This window comes from Loxodonta africana, chromosome 10 (genome assembly GCF_030014295.1).
Source record: "Loxodonta africana isolate mLoxAfr1 chromosome 10, mLoxAfr1.hap2, whole genome shotgun sequence".
Taxonomy (NCBI): domain Eukaryota; kingdom Metazoa; phylum Chordata; class Mammalia; order Proboscidea; family Elephantidae; genus Loxodonta; species Loxodonta africana.
Genome location: NC_087351.1, coordinates 28,137,723 through 28,150,777, shown reverse-complemented (window position 1 = coordinate 28,150,777; position 13,055 = coordinate 28,137,723). Strand labels below are relative to the sequence as shown.

General features: G+C 39.7%; 2 protein-coding genes across 2 annotated transcripts; both read right to left on the bottom strand.

Annotated features, from left to right (window-relative positions):
* Window positions 1–584: 584 nt before the first annotated feature.
* Window positions 585–1,844, bottom strand: LOC100660366 (olfactory receptor 11G2-like). Its single transcript, XM_064292237.1, has one exon. It carries the CDS (start codon window positions 1,538–1,540, stop codon window positions 695–697), a length of 846 nt encoding a protein of 281 aa, XP_064148307.1. The 5' UTR covers window positions 1,541–1,844; the 3' UTR covers window positions 585–694.
* A 7,216-nt stretch (window positions 1,845–9,060) lies between these two features.
* LOC100662644 (olfactory receptor 11G2-like) lies at window positions 9,061–11,955 on the bottom strand. The gene is given in 1 exon segment (XM_010602414.3): window positions 9,061–11,955. A coding segment is annotated over 1 exon segment (936 nt). The 5' UTR covers window positions 11,096–11,955; the 3' UTR covers window positions 9,061–10,159.
* Window positions 11,956–13,055: the final 1,100 nt, after the last annotated feature.

The window sequence follows — 13,055 nt, the reverse complement described above, 5'->3', positions numbered from 1 at the left end:
TTGGAGATGTTTGTATGCAAGATGAGGCTTCAAGAAATCTAGTAGAAAGCAGAAACTGAGAGTCTAAAGAGATAAACAGAGATTTCAGGAGTCACAGGGTGCAAGAAGTACAGAAATAGGAGTTTGGGCACACTAGAAGTGGCCTTGGTACACGGTCCAGGCTTCAGTTGAGATCTCACGAAGTCCATGTTCCTGACTAAGGAATGTATCCCAGGAGTAACATAAAAACTGACATAGACCATCTTTAAAACACATAAAAATTACTTTTAAATGGGATTGAAACTATCTGCACCTACTCTATCTACCTGCTAAAAGATAACCTTTTCTTAGTTCGATTACTACACCCAATGTCTACAGAATTTTTTAAGCACTATGTACTACATTCTAAAAAAAAAATTTGAGGTGTGCTAACAAACAGGACTAAATAATCAAAAACCAAGAGAAGAAATAGACAATAGAAACCAACTCATGGGTGGTTAATGTTTTGGATCAATACTAGGATGAACAATTATATGAATGACACCTTTTTTCTTTTTTTAATCCAAGAAAGAGGTTACATATGAGTTTAATATTGCTCAAGAGTCTTTTTGATTAGCACTCTTCTTTATATTTTCAGAAATTTCTGCAGGGCTCTTTTCATGTCTTTGTTCCTAAGACTGTATATCACAGGGTTAAGGAGAGGGATCACAACAGATTAAAACAGGGTCACAATTTTCTGCATTCTGTCTTCATGCTCAGATGTTGGAGTCCCATACATGACCAGTACTGAGCCATAGAAAAGTGAAACCACAGCCAGATGAGACCCACAGGTGGAGAAGGCTTTTCTTCTTCCAGCTGCTGAGGGAAACTTTAGTACATTGCTTAGGACCAGAGCGTAGGACCCCATGATGAAGAAAAAGAGGATAACGAGGGGCAGAAAATTTAAGGTGGAGAAGACAAGCTCCATCACAGGAGATCTTTTGCAAGTGAGTGCTAGAAGAGGACCTCGGTCACATAGGAAGTGGTCAATTATCCTGGATCCACAGAAGGACATCTGGGAGATGATGATAATAGGAATCAAGAACCAGAGGAAACCAAATACCCAGCAATTGACCACAAGATTCTTGCAGAGAAGTCCAGTCATAATGGTTGGATAGTGTAGAGGCCAGCAGATTGCAAGAGAGCGATCAAATGCCATAACCGCCAAGAAAAAGCATTCTGTAGAACCCAGGGAGAAGAAAAAGTAGAACTGGAGAAAGCACCCAGAGAAGGAGATGATTTTGGTCTCAGAGAGGAAGTTGACCAACATGTTGGGGACAGTGGAGGTGACATACCAGATCTCCAGGAAGGAGAAGTTGCTGAGAAGGAAGTACATGGGAGTGTGGAGTCTCCTATCCCAGTGCACACCACAGATGATAGAACCATTCCCGATAAGAGTCAGGAGGTAGACAACAGAGAAGAGCACAAACTGGAGGATCTGACCCTCCCTGGAGCAAGGGAAGCCCAAGAGCATGAAGCCAGTGATGGTGTTGGAATCGTTGGGGGTGGTGAGGATTTTCATGTGTCTGTGAGCTGTAAAAGACCAACAAATACTGAATAACAGTGTGAAGACAGATGGGGACCCAGATTTATATCTGAAGCATCTTTGGAAAGAAAATAAAGAATTAAGTATCAATTGCTACTCTTTACTATAATCCTGAAATATTATCCTGGCTTGTTTTTTTACTCTCATTCAGATTTTAACTGTGGGACCAAGTAAACTTGTTGGTGTAGAATATTGATTATACCATGGACTTCCAGCAAAACAAAAAAATCTGTACAGCCAGAATGTGCCTTTGAAGCAAGGATGACTAGACTTCGTAACATGTACTTTGTACACTTTATCAGGAGGGACAAATCTCTGGAAAAAATATCATACTTCATGCAGTAGAGGGTCAGTGAAAAAAAGGAAGACCCTCAACAAGGTGGATTGACAGTGGCTAAAACAATGGGCTCAAACAAAGCAAGGATTTTGAAGATGGCTCCGGACCAGGCAGTGTTTCATTCCATTGAGCATGGAGTTGTTATGAGCAGAATCGATTTGATGGTGCCTAACAACAACAAAAACAAACACCTCCAAACTCATCTCATGGTTCTATCAATTAAACTCTCACTCATTCTCTGTCACACACACAGTGTTGTGCACATGGGGTGTGCACACATGTTGTAGTAATATAAGCTCTGCACATATAAAATAAGGTTCACTGGAGAAAGATTGTCAAGATGAAAAGTAACAGGGGACCCACCATCCCCTGAGCTCTCATCATCCCACTGAGAGTTGTGCGTATTTGGATTGTACTCACCAAGGCCTGCCTTTCAGTAGTGAAGGACTCACCCACCCCTATAATGCCCTATACCATATAAATATATATATAATATAATATATAATAATATATATATAAATATATATATATACCATATAAATAAAACAAAAGATAAGAACCACATGATTTTATCAATCGATGCTAAAAAGGAACTTGACAAAGTCCAGCACCCATTCATGATAAAAACTCTCAGAAAAATAGGAATAGAAGGAAAATTCCTCAACATAATAAAGGGCATTTATACAAAGCCAATAGCCAACATCATCCTAAATGGAGAGATTCTGAAATCATTCCCCCTGAGAATGGGAACCAGACAAGGATGTCCCTTGTCACCAATCTTATTCAACATTGTGCTGGAGGTCCTAGCCAGAGCAATTAGGCTAAACAGAGAAATAAAGGGCATCCAGATTGGTAAGGAAGAAGTAAAAGTAACTCTATTTGCAGACGACATGATCTTATACCCAGAAAACCCTAAAGAATCCTAAAAAAAACTACTGAAACTAATTGAGGAGTTCAGCAGAGAATCAGGATACAAGATAAACATAAAAAAATCAGTTGTATTCCTCTACACCAACAAAAAGAACATTGAAGAGGAAATCACCAAATCAATACCATTTACAGTAGCCCCCAAGAAGATAAAATACTTAGGAATAAATCTTACTAGAGACATAAAAGACCTATACAAAGAAAACTACAAGGCACTACTGCAAGAAACCAAAAGAGACCTACATAAGTGGAAAAATATACCTTGCTCATGGATAGGAAGAGTTACATTGTAAAAATGTCTATTCTACCAAAAGCAATCTATACCTACAATGCAATTCCGATCCAAATTGCAATGACATTTTTTAATGAGTTGGAGAAACCAATCACCAAATTCATATTGAAGGGAAAGAGGTCCCGGATAAGTAAAGCATTACTGAAAAAGAAGAACAAAGTGGGAAGCCTCACACTACCTGATTTTAGAACTTATACCACCAGAGTAGTCAAAACAGCCTGGGACTGGTACAACAACAGACACATGGACCAATGGAACAGAATTGAGAATCCAGACATAAATCCATCCACATATGGACAGCTGATATTTGACAAAGGCCCAAATCAGTTAATTGGGGGAGAGAGTCTTTTTAACAAATGGTGCTGGCATAACTAGATATCCATCTGCAAAAAAATGAAACAAGACCCATATCTCACACCATCCACAAAAACAAACTCAAAATAGATCAAAGACTTAAACATAAAGACTAAAATGATAAAGATCATGGAAGAAAAAATAGAGACATTAGGCATAAACAGAATACAAAGCATTATGAAAAATGCTGAAGAGAAACCTAGGAGCTCCTAAAAATCAAACACCTATGCTCATCCAAAGACTTCGCCAAGGAAAAAGTTTTTAGCTATGACATTTCTGATCAGCATTTGATCTCTAAAATCTACATTATTCTGCTGAAACTCAACTACAAAAAGACAGTCCAATTAAAAAATGGGCAAAGGATATGAACAGCCACTTCACTAAAGAAGACATTCAGGCCACTAATAGATACATGAGGAAAGCTCATGATCATTAGCCATTAGAGAAACGCAAATCAAAACTACAATGAGATTCCCTCTCATTCCAACAAGACTGGCATTAATCCAAAAAACACAAAATAGTAAATGTTGGAGAGGTTGTGCAGAGACTGGAACACTTCTACACTGCCGGTGGTAATGTAAAATGGTACAACCACTTTGCAAATTGATTCGGCATTTCCTTAAAAATCTGGAAACAGAACTACCATATGATCCAGGAATCCCACTCCTTGGAAGATATCTTAGAGAAATAAGAGACTTTACATGAACAGATACATGCACACCCATGTTCACTGCAGCACTGTTTACAATAGCAAAAAGTTGGAAGGAACCAAGATGCCCATCAACGGATGAATGGATAAACTATGGTATATTCACACAATGGAATACTATGCATCGATAAAGAACAATGTTGAATCTGTGAAACATTTCATAACATGGATAAACCTGGAAGGCATTATGCTGAGTGAAATTAGTTGCAAAAGGACAAATATTGTATAAAGCCACTATTATAAGAACTCGAGAACAGTTTAAACAGAGAAGAAAATACTCTTTGATGGTCATGAGAAGGAGCAGAGAGGGGGGGGGGAAGGCAGGAAGGGAGGGAGGGAGAGGAGTATTCATTAATTAGATAGTAGATAAGTTTTTTTTTTAGGTGAAGGGAAAGACCATACACAATACAAGAGAGGTCAACATGAAGAGACTAAACCAAAAGCAAAGAAGCTTCCTGAATAAACTGAACGCTTCAAAGGCCAGCATAGCAGGAGCTGCAGGCAGTTTGAGGACCATGGTTTCAGGGGACATCTAAGCCAATTGGCATAATAAAATCTATTAAGAAAACCTTCTGCATCCCACTTTGGAGAGTGACATCTGGGGTCTTAAACGTTAGCAAGCGACCATCTAAGATGCATCACTTGGTCTCAACCCACCTGGAGCAAGGATGAATGAAGAACACCAAAGACACAAGGTAATTATGAGCCTAAAACACAGAAAGGGGCACATAAACCAGAGACTACATCATCCTGAGACCAGAAGAACTAAATGGTGCCTGGCCACAACCGATGACTGCCCTGACAGGGAACTCAACAGAGAAACCCTGAGGGAGTGGTAGCGCAGTGGGATGCAGACCCCAAATTCTTGAAAAAAGACCGGTCTTAATGGTGAGACTGGGACTGGAGAGATCCCGGAAGCCATGGTCCCCAGACCTTCTGTTAGCCCATGACAAGAACCATTCCCAAAACTCTTCAGACAGGACTTGGACTGGAATAAGGGATGGAAAATGATACTGGTAAAGAATGAGCTTCTTGGATCAAGTGGACACATGAGACTATGTTGGCATCTCCTTTTTGGAGGGGGGATGAGAGGGCAGAGGGAGCCAGAAGCTATCCGGAAGGACTTGAGGAGAGAGAGTGGAGGGAAGAACTGTGCTGTCAAATTGGAGGGAGAGCAATTAGGAGTGTATAGCAAGATGTATGTAAATTTTTGTATGAGAATGAACTGATTTGTAAACTTTCACTTAAAGTACAATAAAAATTGATTAAAAAAAAAGATATAGATTTTTATTTACATTTATCTCTCAGACACAAATAATGGAGAGTTTGTCACTTAAAATTGAAGCCAAAAGATCCAGGTCGGCTCCCTCTCGCAACAGTTCTCCAACTCTGAGAGCCTCACAAAGTTGCCCTAGAAAACAAGAAGGTATAAAAATAATTCTCTGTGTACACACACCCTTTTAGTTTGACCTACCTGAATTAACAGTGGATCAAAAAGCTATTTTTAACAAGGCTATTTTTACTTACCTTTTATTACTTAGCTTCTCTGTACAGAGAGCAGCCGTGATGTTTACTCAGAACAAGTCTGAGCTGGAGCTGTCCTAGCAGGTAGCCAAATTTCCCTGAACCAGCACAGAAGATGCTGTGCAGAGGGAGTGAGACGATGGGTACAGTGGTGTTAAAGCTGTGTTTATGTACCTAGGCTGCTCAGAACGAGTTTATGAGCAAAGCAAAACAAAACAAACTCCACCCCTCCCCTGCATTGTATCTCAGGAAGGTTGGGATAGATCAGACCCAATGAGGCAGATCCTGTGCCATACATGAAAGATATTTCTCTGTTTTTTACTTTTTCCCTAAGGCTCGTCCAAGAAGGCACAACAACTGGAAGCATTATTGCTGTGCCCTCTCTCATAGCAGCATAACCATCTGTTTCATTTGATCTGGAAATTTGGTCACATCCATCCCATTTTTAAAAAGCCCTTGAAAGGGAAAACAATTTTCCCATTTGTGATAAGTGGTAGGCAGAGAAGCAACGGATTTGGAGTAAGGAGCCTAAGGTTTGAATTACAACTCATATTTTACCCACTGGGGGAACTTTGCCAAGTCAATTATATTAATGATTATCTAATTTCTCCCACTCTAAAATGTACTAGTAACCCTTTCATCAAAGGGCTGAAGACTCTGAATGAGATAACATATGTGGAAGTAACTTCTCTAGCCTCTGACAAATACTAATGCTTAGGAATTGTTAGCTGTATAATGTATAGCTGAAGCAAAGCAAGCAGGTACCTTTCTCGAGAGCAGTAGTTTTTCCAGTTCTATATCTCTTATGGGCAAGGGGGAAATGAATCCAAACCTGAAGTTCCTTCAACAGTTTTGATCTTCCTGGAACGAAGACATCTTCTCTACAATAACCATCAAAGAATGAAGGAGTAAAAATAGGTTTTGGGTGAAGCTCTCTGGTGTTTGTTGGAGGACGGAAGGATTACAAGCCAAGCCTGAAGGGATTGCTTCCTATTTCCCTTCTCCACGAGCATCAATTTACTACATCTAGAAGAACAATGTCAGGAGACTGTTTCTTGTTAATTCTTCCCTTCCTCTGGGGCCTACCTTCCCTGGAGACCCTGATGCCTTCTGCCTTTATTTACCTACCAAGAAGAAATTACTTTTTCCAGTCCCAAACTTCTCAGGGTTGGCATTAAATATAATCAATCAACCTTCAAGCACGCTTAGAGTGCCTACCGGAAGTCTCAAGAAAAATCTGTCAAAGTGACATAGGTTGAGATGGTTGAGATACAGGAAGCTATTCCATGGAACTCTAGTGAGTGGTTTTAAGTTCAGGACTCCCTCTGATTTTCGAGAAAGAATAGACAGGGTACAGGTGTGATTTTTAAACTTTCATTTTGTAATAATTTCAAATGTACAAAAACACGAAAAAAGCAAGACAAAGAATTCACATATGTTTTCCATTGAGACGCCCCAAATATGAACATCTTCAATACCCACAATATAGTTATCAAAATCAGGAAACTAACATTGACAGCATGCTATTAACTCATCTAGAGTTTTTTTCAACTGTTGCCAATTGTTCCACTTTTCTTTCTAATATACATATAAAAAAAACATAATAAAAAAGGAAAACCTTTCAGGGAATCAATTTAGCTAAACAACATGGAAGTAGGAGACCTCCTCTAGGCTCCAGATCTCCCGGCCATGAGCATAACTCTCCTAAAAATGAAACAACTTCTTACTCAACATCTACTTGATATCTTCCACTGTCATACATTTTGAATAAATGTGTGTGGGTAAAACAGAGCAATACAAACAAGCATATTCCAAACCCACAGGCATTTTCAGAGTTAAAATTAGCATTAATATTTTAGAAGAGAATTTTATTATTATTAAAAAATGGTCTTTCTGAATTATTTGTTAAGATCATGTTGCTATTTTAGAAGTCTTTCTAGTTATCTAGTGCTACTATAACAGTGGATGGCTTTAGCAAACAGAGGTTTATTCTCTCAAATTCTAGGAGTCTAGAAGTCCAAATTCAGGGTGCCAGCTCCAGGGGAAGGCTTTTCCTGTCAGCTCTGCGGGAAGGTCCTTGTCATCAGTCTTCCCCTGGTCTAGGAAATTCTCAGTGCAGGGACCCTGGGTCCAAAGGATGCACACACTCCTGGCTCCTCTTGCTTGGTGGCATGATGCCTCCCTGTCTTTCTACTCCCTTCTCTCTTTTATATCTCAAAAGAGAGTGACTCAAGATACAACATAATCTGATAGATTCAGCACTGCCTCATTGACATAACTGCCTTTAATCTTGCATCTTTAACATCATAGAAGTAGGGTTTACGACACATAGGAAAATCACATCAGATGACAAAACGGTGGACAATCTCACAGTACTGGGAATCATGGTCTCCTAGGCAAGCTGACACATATTTTTGTGGACACAATTCAATCCATAACAGAGTCCTTTTTCACTTAGTGAGATAAATCAATTTGAAGAGATATAAAGAAATTTGCTTTATAATTAAATTTTTAGGAATACACTTACTCAGAAATATGAAGTAGGTATAACTGATAGCAGCAATCTCCTTCCAAAAAAATCACTGGATCTGACTTTTGTTCCTTCCCTTTTTTCTTCTAAAGACAGAAGTTTCTGCAGTACCATAACATACCTGGATAAATATTCATATCTGGAGTATGTGCGAAGATTTTTCAGGAATAATGGATTCATCAGACACCTCACTGATTCTTTCCCTTAATTGGACATCAGCAATAAGCAGGTAGGGTAATATGGGGATGTGGAGGCATGGAGAAGAGACTGGAGGAGGGAGGTGGAGGAATAAATCTGAGTTTATTGAACTGAGGAGATAGAAGATTTGGAGTTTTCAGTTGCCAAAGTAGCAGGTGTTGGAGGAACAAACTCTTGAGAGAGGGGGACCACAGAGAAGTGACACCCAAAACTTGATGAAATCTTCCCTCAAGGCATTTTTGGATTCCTAATCTATTCATACCCAAGATGAGACTTCAGGAAATCTAGCAGAACACAGAAAATGAGAGTCTAAAGGGATGTGCAGAGATTCAGGAGTCACAGGGTGCAAGAAGTACAGAAATAGGAGTCAGGGCACACTAAGTAAGAGGGGCCTGGTAAACACTTCAGGCTTCAGTTGAGGCCTCATGAAGACTATGTTCCTGTGTAAGTGCCATATCCTGGGAGTAAGATCAAAAGTAACATAGACCATCTTTAAAAGACATAAAAATAACTTTTAAATAGGATTAAAGCTATTTACCTGCTAAAAGAAACCTTATCTTGATTGGGTTACTACACACGAAGTCTTCAGAATTTTTTAAATGCAATGTCTACTTTCCAAAAAAAAAAAAAAAAATTAAGGCATGCTAAGAAACAGGACTAAATGATCAAAAATCAAGAGAAGAAATACACAATAGAAAGAGACTCACAGGTGTTTAAGGTTTAAGATCAATATTAGGATGAAAAATTTTATGAATGACACCAGTTTTGTTTTTTTTTTTAAACCAGAAAAAGAGGTTAAATATGAGTTTAATATTGATCAAGCATCTTTTTTTAAATGGTGCTTTCAGTGAAAGTTTACAATTCAAGTCTGTTTCTCATACAAAAACTTATACACACATTGTTATGTGACCCTGGTTGCTCTCCATATAATGTGAAAGCACACTCCTCCTCTCCACCCTGTACTTCCTGTGTTCATTCAACCACCTCCTGTTCTGCTCTGCCTTCTCATCTCGCCTCCGGACAGGAGCTGCCCACTTAGTTTCATGTGTCTACTTGAGCTAGGAAACACACTTCACCAGTACCATTTTATGTATTATAGTCCAGTCTAATCATTATCTGAAGAGTTGGCTACAGGAATAGTTTTAGTTTGGGGCTAACAGAACATCCGGTGTCCGTGTCCTCTGGGGTACCTCCAGTCTCAGTCAGACCATTTAGTCTCGTCTTTTTACTAGAATTTGTGTTCTGCACTCCACTTTTCTACTGCTCCATCAGGGACTTTCTCTTGGGTTCTCCCTCAGGGCACTCATTGGTGATAGCCAGGCACCATCTAGTTCTTCTGGTCTCAGGCTGATGGAGTCTCTGGTTTCTGTGGCCCTTTACATCTCTTAGGCTCATATTTTCCTTGTGTCTTTGGTACTCTTCATTCTCCTTTGCTCTAGGTGGGTTGGGACCAATTGATGCATTTAGATGGCCACTTGCTAGCTTTTAAGATACCAGATGACATTCACCAAAGTGGGATGCAGATCATTTTCTTCATAAACTTTGTTATGCCAATTGACTTAGATGTCCCCTGACACCATAGTCCTCAGACCCCTTGCTACTCTGTCGCTCTAAGTGTTTGGTTGTATTCGAGAAACTTCTTCACTTTTGGTTTAGACCAGTTGTGCTGACTTTCCCTGTATTCTGTTGTTCTTCTCAGAGGTCTTTGTGGTTTATATTCTTTTTTATATTCCCATAAATTTCTGCAGGGCTCTTTTCATATCTTTGTTCCTAAGACTGTATATCACAGGGTTAAGGAGAGGGGTCACAACAGAATAAAACAGGGTCACAATTTTCTGCATTCCAGCTTCATGCATGGATGTTGGACTCCCATACATGACCAGTACTGAGCCAAAGAAAAGTGAAACCACAGCCAGATGAGACCCACAGGTGGAGAAGGCTTTTCTTCGTCCAGCTGCTGAGGGAAACTTTAGTACAGCTCTTAGAACCAGAGTGTAGGACCCCATGATGAAGAAAAAGAGAATAATGACAGACAGAGGACTTAAGGTGGAGAAGACGAGCTCCATCACAGGAGATCTTCTGCAAGTGAGTGCTAGAAGAGGACCTGGGTCACATAGGAAGTGGTCAATTATCCTGGATCCACAGAAGGACATCTGGGAGATAATGACAATAGGAATCAAGAACCAGAGGAAACCAAATACCCAGCAATTGACCACAAGATTGGTGCAGAGACGTCCAGTCATAATGGTTGGATAGTGTAGAGGTCAGCAGACTGCAAGATAGCGATCAAACACCATAACCGCCAAGAAAAAGCATTCTGTACAACCCAGGGAGAAAAAGAAATAAAACTGCAGAAAGCACCCAGAGAAGGACATAACTTTGGTCTCAGAGAGGAAGTTGGCCAACATCTTGGGGACAGTGGAGGTGACATACCAGATCTCCAGGAAGGAGAAGTTGGCAAGTAGGATGTACATGGGAGTGTGGAGTTTCTGATCCCAGTGCACGGCACAGATGATAGAACCATTGCCCATGAGGGTCAGGAGGTAGACAACAGAGAAGAGCACAAACAGGAGGATCTGACCCTCCCTGGAGCAAGGAAAGCCCAGGAGGATGAAGCCAGTGATGGTGCTGGAGTTATCGGGGGTGTTGAAGATTTTCATGTGTCTGTGAGCTGTTAAAGACCAACAAATACTGAATAACAGTGTAGAGACAGAAGGGGACTCAGATTTATATTTGAAGCATCTTTGGAAAGAAAATAAGGAATTAAATATCAATTGCTACTCTTTGTCTACAATACTGAAATATTGTCCTGGCTTGCTTTTTTGCTATCATTCAATTTTCACTGTGGGCTCAAGAAAACTTGTAGTCAGAAGGATAACCTCTTAAAGCAGACTGTTGTATTTATATTAGACTTTACACTTAGTAGAATATATATATCACCTGATGACGATCAGTTTTACCTGAACCCCATGATCCTGGAAAACAGCCATGATTAAAGAAATCCCTTTTCCCTTTGTGTTCAGGAACATGGCTTACTACAAATAACAATCCTTCTTCCTATGACTTAGATAAGACGCATAGGTGCTCCCATGTGTATCTATGACAACGTCAGACACAGATCCCCCAAATCCACATCTTTGCTTCATAAGTACTTAACCGAGCTTATGAGCTGCTTGTTCCCACTGATCAATCAGAAGTGAAATGCTTGTTAACAAAACTTTAGTTAAGCTTTTCCCATCTCCACTGCCTTCGCCCTAGTTCAAGCCATCTGTTTTTCCCATGGATCACTGTGATTGTGTCTTTACTGGCTTCCTGCTTCCTTTCTTGCTTCCCAACACACTGCTCTCCATGCCACAGCCAGGGTGATTCTTTAGACAAAGAAAATGAAATAATTCCCTTCTCTTATACATAGACTTTAGTTAGCATCCCAATTCACTCAGAATAAAATAAAATCTCTAAACTGTGGTCTTTGATTTGGCCCCTTTAAACATCTCCATAACAAATTACGGACAGCATTGCAAAGAATGGGAATTCCAAAACACTTAATTGTGCCAAGAGCCAGTTGTTTGAACAGAACGAGGGGATATTGCATGGTTTAAAATCAGGAAAAGTGTGTGCCAGGGTTGTATCTTTTCACTATACTTATTCAATCTGTATGTGAGCAGATAATTTGAGAAACTGCACTATATGAAAAAGAACATGGCATCAGGATTGGAGGAAAACTGATTACCGACCTGCCATATGCAGATGATACAACCTTGATTACTGACAGTGAAGATGACTTGAAGCACTTACTGATGAAGATCAAAGACTAGGACCTTCGGTACAGATTACATCTCAACATAAAGAAAACAAAATCCTCATAAATGAACCAATAAGCAATGCCACAATAAACAGAGAAAAGATTGAAATTGTCAAGGATTTTATTTTACTTGAATCCACAATCAATGCCCACGGAAGCAGCAGTCAAGAAATCAAATGGGATACTGCATTGGGCAAATCTGCTGAAAAAAAAAAAAAAAAAAAACCATTAAACTGTTAAAAAAGTACTGAGGCCTGCCTGACACCAAGCACCAAGCCATGGAATTTTCAATTGCTTCATATGCATGTGAACACTGGAAAAAGAATTAATTCCTTTGAATTATGCTGTTGGCGAAGAATATTGAATGGACTGCCAGAAAAATGAACAAATCTCTCTTGGAAGAAGTACAGTCAGAATGTACTTTAGAAGTGAGGATGGCAAGACTTCATCTCATTTACTTTGGACATGTTATCAGGAGAGACCAGTCTCTGGAGAAAGACATCACACTTGGTAAAGCAGAGAATCAGTGAAAAATAGGAAGGCCCTCCACAACATATATTGACACAGTGGCTACAATAATTGGCTCAAACATAGAAAGTATTGTAAGGATGGTGCAGGACAGGACAGTATTTTGTTCTGTTGTGCATGGGTTTCTTATGAGCAGAATCCACTTGATTGTGCCTAACAACAACAACAAACAGCTCCAAGCTCATCTCATGGTTCTATCAAGCTCTCTCATGTTCTCTCTCCCGTACACACACACACACATACTCCACGAACATAACCTCTCCGTATATAAAATAGGGCTCATTGGAGAA